The sequence below is a fragment of the Salmo salar genome, chromosome ssa11 (genome assembly GCF_905237065.1).
Source record: "Salmo salar chromosome ssa11, Ssal_v3.1, whole genome shotgun sequence".
NCBI lineage: Eukaryota > Metazoa > Chordata > Actinopteri > Salmoniformes > Salmonidae > Salmo > Salmo salar.
Window position 1 is genome coordinate 84,334,890 of NC_059452.1, and position 7,608 is coordinate 84,342,497.

General features: G+C 42.7%; 1 protein-coding gene across 1 annotated transcript; it reads right to left on the reverse strand.

Annotated features, from left to right (window-relative positions):
* Positions 1 to 598: 598 nt before the first annotated feature.
* Positions 599 to 7,369, reverse strand: LOC106563237 (bile salt-activated lipase). Its single transcript, XM_014128633.2, has 11 exons — positions 7,292 to 7,369; positions 6,587 to 6,737; positions 6,278 to 6,397; positions 5,630 to 5,827; positions 4,582 to 4,712; positions 3,912 to 4,019; positions 3,700 to 3,814; positions 3,288 to 3,474; positions 1,416 to 1,616; positions 1,094 to 1,303; positions 599 to 936 (listed from the first exon to the last, which is right to left on the reverse strand). Exons 1-11 carry the CDS (start codon positions 7,361 to 7,363, stop codon positions 762 to 764), a joined length of 1,668 nt encoding a protein of 555 aa, XP_013984108.1. The 5' UTR covers positions 7,364 to 7,369; the 3' UTR covers positions 599 to 761.
* Between the last annotated feature and the right edge of the window lie 239 nt (positions 7,370 to 7,608).

The window sequence follows — 7,608 nt, forward strand, 5'->3', positions numbered from 1 at the left end:
ATGGTACCAAGAATATGCATATCCTTGCTTCAGGCAGTTAGATTTGGTATGTCATTTTAGGCAAAAATTGAAAAAAAGGGGGCTGTCCCTAAGATTTCATTTTAATTATTAAACAACTACATTTTACTTGGCATACATTGCCTTCAGAAAGTAATCATACCCCTTGACTTATTTCACATTTTGTTGTGTTACAGCCTGAATTGAAAATGTATTAAATATATATTTTTATCACTCATCTTCACACAATGACCCATAATGACAAAGCGAAAACATGGTTTTGAAAATTTTTGCTAATGTATTGAAAATGAAATACCCTCATTTAAAATACCTATATATATATATATATATACAAAGTATATGGACACCCCTTGGTGGCAAAAATAACTTTTGCAATTAATCAGAAAAAAACAACTCCAACGTAAATTCTGATGATACAACTTTGAGGTATAGGTCTACATCAACATACTGTTTCTTCCACCATCGGGATTTGATAAAAATGTGTATATTACTCGGTAGGAGTTCATAATGTCCATATAAGATAATTTCTTGATAAATACAAACAAAATACTCTGGACAGTATTAAAAACAGAAAACAGGGTAGACTTCTTAATTGCATTAATTTAATTTGTCAATTAAGAAAAAAAAATTACAATCAGAAATGCATCTGGTGATACTGGTAGCCTTGCATTTGTGACATGACAAGACCAATTTGTATAGCTGTGAATGATGCATCAGGGAGCCTGTGCTCAGTGAGAGCTACCTCAGACGGAGGGCAGGCTGGGAAAGATGTTAGACCACCAGTTCACAAAGCGCACCCTCATCTTCTCATGGACATAGTTCTTGTTCATGTTGGCATTGATCTCCAGGTACTTTTGCCCAGAGGTGGTGTATGCAGGCCAAGTCACAGGCACCTTGGACTCCCCGTTGTTGGGGTCTCTGTAGTGGGAAAGGGGTTGATGGTAAGAAAAACATAATGGTGAGAACATTAGGTATATTATAGTTTTCGTGAGGATAACATCACTTATACCGTAATCACATCCAGTGGGGAAGATATATATATACAGTATATGATTGCATTGCAGATATTTTTTACCCGGTCCTGGCGAAGTTGGTCCAGTAGGCAATCAAGTATCTGGAGACGTCACGGTGGCTGGGCCAGTATGCCAGGGGCGTGGTGAAGGGCTTGCCGAATACATACTGCAGGTCATCAGCATGGTCAGCCTCCATCCAGCTGGGGTAAGGTTGGACTATCCCGGCCATGCGGCTGGGCTCCGAAAAGAGGTAGGAGTAGGTGCGTACAGATCTGGGGTAGGGCAAGGAGAGGAGGAATGATTACATATCAGATATGTATTGCTAGGATGGGAAATAAACTGGGTGAGAAGGGCTGTGCTACAGTAACAATGAGGAAGACTCACTGGGCATTAGAGGCGTGCAGGTAGAGAGCAACCTGGGTAGGAACTAGGAAGATGTAGTCAGTTTCGATCATAACAACGGTCTTCTTGATTGTCTTCTGGCTAGGCTCGTCTCCCCAGTCAGCCGTGTACTCTGCGAAAGCGTTGTTGGTAGCAGCCTCTCCCTTCTTAGTCAAAGAACCCAAGAGCAGTTTCACGTCTGACCTGTAGTGAGAAAGAGGAAGAGAGATGCACTATATATACAAAAGTATGTGGACACCCCTTCATATTACTGGATTTAGCTATTTCAGCCACACCCATTGCTGACAGGTGCATAAAATCGAGCACACAGCCATGCAATCTCCATAGACAAACACTGACAGTAGAATGGCCTTACCGAAGAGCTTAGTGACTTTCATTGTGGCACAGCCATTCTACTGTCAATGTTCGTCTATGGAGATAGGATGCCACCTTTCCAACTAGTCAGTTCATCAAATTTCTGTGCTTATTGACCTGCCCTGTTCAACTGTAAGTGCTGTTATTATGAAGTGGAAACGTCTAAGAGCAACAACGGCTCAGCCACGAAGTGGTAGGCCGCACAAGCTCACAGAACGGGACTGCCGAGTGCTGCAGCCCACAGCGTGTAAAAACTGTCTGTCAGTTGCAACACTCACTACTGAGTTCAAAACTGTCTCTAGATGCAATGTCAGCACAAGAAACTGTTAGTCTGGAGCTTCTTGAAATGGGTTTCCATGGCCGAGATCACCATGTGCAATGCCAAGTGTCGGCTGGAGTGGTGTAAAGCTCGCTGCCATTGGACTCTGGAGCAGTGGAAATCCGTTCTCTTGAGTGATGAATCACACACCACCATCTGGCAGTCCGATGGACGAATCTGGGTTTGACGGATACCAGGAGAACGCTACCTGCCCCTATGCATAGTACAAACTGTAAAGTTTGGTGGAGAAGGAATAATGGCCTATGTCTGTTTTTCATGGTTTGGGGCAAAAACCCTTAGTTCCAGTGAAGGGAAATTTTACCGCTACGTTATACAATGACATTCTAGATAATTCTGTGCTTCCAACTTTTTGGCAACATTTTGGGGAAGGCCCTTTCCTGCTTCAGCATGACAATACCCCCGTGCACAAAGTGAGGTCCATTGAGAAATGGTTTGTCGAGATCGAGTTGGAAAAACTTGACAGGCCTTGACTGGAGGCTGTTATAGCAGCAAAGGGGCGACCAACTCCACATTAATGCCCATTATTTTGGAATAAGATGTTCGACGAGCTGGTGTCCACATACGTTTGGTCATGTAGTGTACCTCTATATTGTTTTATCGGATTCATGAAGAATTATGACGAGTTAAATGGGAAAGTTACCCTGTCAGGAAGCCTTCATTCATATGTAGCATCCAGCTTAGATGAAGCGATGCTGTGCAATTTTCCTTATTTTTTATAACTTTTTTTCTCTTGCCTCCATTGATTTAGTCATCCTAATTTTGGCCATCCTACAAGGGTAAAAACATCAATGACTTTTCAATGGATGATGGTAGAAACATGAGGTTTGGACCATTGGTTTTCTTAGAGGAGTTTCTACAAAAGTGACATTATTTTACCCATTGATCAAAATATGCATTTTTGATTGGATACACTAGACATAAGGCCCAACAGATATAACAACCCCTTCTGAATCTCACTGTGGCTGAACTGATAACCCTGTCCTTTATTATTTGATTCTACTACTACTTGTTAGACTCAGTTGGTTCTGTAAAATCTGCAGTCCCATTTAAGCTACACCATGCACATGGCCAACACCGAACAGAGTGCCCTCTTCCGCCCAGGTAACCAATCAGCCCTCTTCCTCCCAGGTAAATAATCAGCCCATAGCATAGCCACTCACACAGGGACGTTTTCACTTGGATTGTTGATATTGGGGATGTCCTGGCCAGTGAAGAGGTGGGCATCCATGCTGTTGACCCCGGCGAGGTAGTCAATGTCAGCGGCGTTGTGGAACAGGTTACCTGGGTGATCAGGCAGGAAGTCCCCATCGATCACAGGGGAGAGGACCAGGTTGTCTACCATTGGGGCTAGAGAAGACAGGCAGAGACAGACATACCTCTTGATGCTATCGGCAGGACATGGCCATCACCAAATTACTGTGTAAAATGGTGGGCTGAGGAGATGTGAGCATCAGGCTAATGCTCATCTATACAGGTATCATTACGGGTATCAATGCATGCAAATCACATCCTCCTCAGCGTGCTGCTCACAGTGTGCCACAGCCCCGTACATTAATCTCAGTGAATACTCACTGGAGGGAGAACCACTCATGGACGTGGTACCGGCCAGGGTGAGAACCTTAGCGTCAATAAGTTTCAGGCAGGCCATCATCTGATCATCCTTGGGGCAGCCCACCTTCTCAGCAACCTAAAGAGACAGAAAGGGGGATGAGACATCCCTTTAACAGCCAATATCCCTCTCTGTCAGTCCATATTCCACCTCATTGTTACAGAAGTACACATACCTTCTCTGCAAAGGCGCGGGGGTTCATGTTGATAGCCCAGGGGCAGAGAGCAACACCACTCTGGGAGATTGCCCTGCGGATCAGCCCTTTGTTATGGGGAGAGAGTGTCTGTGTGGCGGTAAAGTACATTCAAACTCGAATTAGTACATTGCATTCAAACTCAAATTAGTACATAGTACATCTGTACCTATCTTTGCTTACAATCATAGCAGGAGAACCCTGCTTAATGCTTACACATATCTAACTATCTAAAAAGTTAAATGTTAAAAAGGCTCGAAATACACGTTTTTTCCATCAACCTTTTTAGACACAGGACACAGAGTTCTCCGACATCTCAGGAACTTGTGACAAACAGCTGACTATGTAGCGTACAGGACATCATGGTCCAGAATAAAGAAGCAGAAATCTCACTGTTCTCATTGTTAAATGTATCACCACCCTACCAACTAACTGCATAGACACAACAGTTAACAGAAACTAGACACTTTGACAATTAACCTATGCTTTATGACAGGAAGACACTGAATAATCATGACATTTTAATGAAGAGTATATAACATTAAGACTGAAGAAACATCATTCTACTAGACTTTCTTTGTATTTTGACATCACTACCTTTGCCCTGAGAGCTCTGTATTAAAAGTGTTCCTCTCCTTTTTTAGTCCCACACCTGGAAGCTGGAGCTAACAGCGCCGGCAGACTCCCCGAAGATGGTGAGGTTGTTGGGGTCTCCTCCGAAGGCCCGGATGTTCCTGTTTACCCAAGCAATGGCAGCGTGCTGGTCCCACAAACCATAGTTACCTGACATGGAAGACAGCTCTGTGAGCCAGCAGCAGTACTCTACCTACTAATTTCCCGTGGGCAGATTCTGCATGTCAGGGCCGGCTCCAGGCATAAGCAGTCGCTTATGGAACTCAGTCTGGGGTCTTAACTTACTGTTGAGAGTTTGAGTAGTAGAATACATAAGGTGCGATTTCAAAATGTTGTTGTGCATCAGCAGTTTTTCTCTTGTTATGTCTGTTACTGACAGTCACTCAATTAGCCATGTCAGCGAAGAATATTTTGATTGGTAAGTTAGTCTAGCCAGCAATCATTGCCGAATACCGATTGGGCATGCAGGGCATGTGGCCAGGGGACTTGACCTCCAAGTTTTGGATAAATGTGTAGAATATCAGGAAATTTGCTTTAAAACTGCAAAAAAAGTCTCTCCACACCATGGCTAGATGGGTAGAGTTTCTTTTTGAGTTACCTTTCGCGAGGTTGGACACTTTGTTTTTGATGGAAGTTTCAATTTCTAACACATACAGTATGGACACGGAGTTAAAGCATTCACGACACTGACCAAATTACTCAAAATGTAACTTCCGGGTTAAGAGAGATTATCTACGTACACGAAGTTAAAGCAATCACGACACTGATCAAATTACTCAAGATTTTACTTCCTGGTTAAGAGAGATTATCTACCTGCTCACATACTGTACATCTGGCTCCAACAGAATGGCTCAAGTTTCTGAAAGAGCCAGTTGATTACTAAAAGTTAGAAAAACACAGTATTCTTAAACAGTATTCTCATATATTGGATTCAGTCACCTGAGAATCAGTACATGAAGAACAGGTCAATGTCATACATCAGCTGATGTGACACTGATTGTGCCACGGCCATTCACCCACCCACCTAGCCAGCCAGCCAGCCAGGAAAAGCGTTGGTTGACACCTACCAGGTCCGCTGGCATCTCCAGAGCTGAGGAAGCCCAGGGTGCCCACACGGTAACCCAGGGTCACCACGATTACATTGCCTCTGTTAGCAATCTCCTCCCCGTCATACAGATAGTTATCCAGGAAGTTAGCGCCCATAGAGCCACCAACCTGGAAACCACCTCCATAGATCCACACCATTACTGGCAGACCAGTGGAGACTAGAAAGAGAGGAGAGATATTTCAATACATTTGTAGAATTACACCATATAGTCATATCAATATTAGTATTACTACAAGTGAGCACTTCACACTGTATGATGTCTCAATATGTGGATGAAAGACAAGGGCTGACGCCTTATTAGCTGTTGTCCTACTCTAGTGACAGGTAAAGACACAGGCACAGGTGTAGGATCTTAATTTGAGCCAGTTTGCTTCAGAAGGAAAATAATCCTGCAGCAACAGCAAATGTTAATTATTATGTGGATTATAGTCAATGGACATTTTCGTTGAGGTTTATACAAATTTCGAAAGAGAAAATCAAGTCTGAAATTTCTAAGTGGAAATTACAAACTTGAGAAGCTTTTTTAAACCGCAAATGGATTACAAGTTTTAGTTATACTGCAACTGGGTGATCAAATTAAGATCCTACATTTGTACATAATACATACCGCTGCTGCCCTGAGGGACCCATATGTTCAGGTAGAGGCAGTCCTCTTGGCCACGGGTGTCAGACTGGAGCAAGTTCAGCTGCATACACCTCGGTTTGAACTTAGTGGCCTTGAGAACACCTGGAAGGAGACACAGGGAGAAGCAGTCAGTCAACTGATCAGTGTTAGTAAGAGTAAGGTCTGATACATGACTGTCAAATATTTATTTAAAAATCTGCTTCAGTATTACTACATTGTTTTGTACAAATAACATGATATTCCTTGCTGAATGGATAGACATCTGAGGCATTTAGTTTTTTTGGTACCCACCATCCCATCCAGGATGACGCTTGGGCTTCTCAAACTTGCCGGGCTTGTCAGCGAAGGGGATTCCTTTAAAGACGTCCATGGTACGGAACAGTCCATCAGAATTGATGTTCTTCCCCTGCACCATGCCTCCCTCAGTGTACACCACTCCAAGCTACACGTCCACACCCAAAGGGCAGATACCAACTCATTAAACATTCAGTAATATGTGCATGTGTAAAGTGTGAAACTGTTTTTTATAATAGGCACCAATCTATTCAGTGTTGCTATTTTATGGATGTAGTGTCATTGTTTTTTGTTGTTCATAAGTACGAACTGTTGCAAAAAAGATGTTCAGCTGTTGAATTCACACCGCTTGTCAACCCATTGCTGATAAACGTGAAAAAACCTGCAGCTTGAGTACAAATGCAGGAGATGTTCTTAACTCTTTGATGTTTTAAGCCTTTGTGTTTTACTATTGTTTACTTTCTCAGTATAAACTATTTTATACTTAGTAGCCTTTTTTTGTCCAACTACATTTCTATAGTATCTTCTTCACTTCAACGTGGTGATCAAAACCACAGATCGTAAGAGAAAACATTGCTACATTAAAACAGCTACATTATCAAATATCACATTTGGAAATGTGTTTTACTAAAAAAGCTAATCATTTCTTTAACTACAGTAAAGATCAAATGATCAAAACCAAATCAACTAAAAAGGACTTACAGTGGCAGCAGAGGCGGACCCCAGGAACAGGGCAGCAGAAACCAAAATCCCCAACGTCTTCATAACAGTCATCCAAAGACACCTGTAAGCACACCTTTTATATAGGAGGAGGCCCCTCCCATCTCTCTAGCCATATTACACGATCACAGAGCATGTTCTGTTCCAGACAGAGTCCATAAAGGTGCCCGCATGTTAAATTTTGTTCTGCTCCTAGAAGAACTCGGTGAGGCAAAAGTGAACGTTTGTGCTAGCAAGTGCTGAGCGATTAGTGCTTTTTGAGTTTGTTTCGGTTTGATTATGACATTGTTTTCACAGTT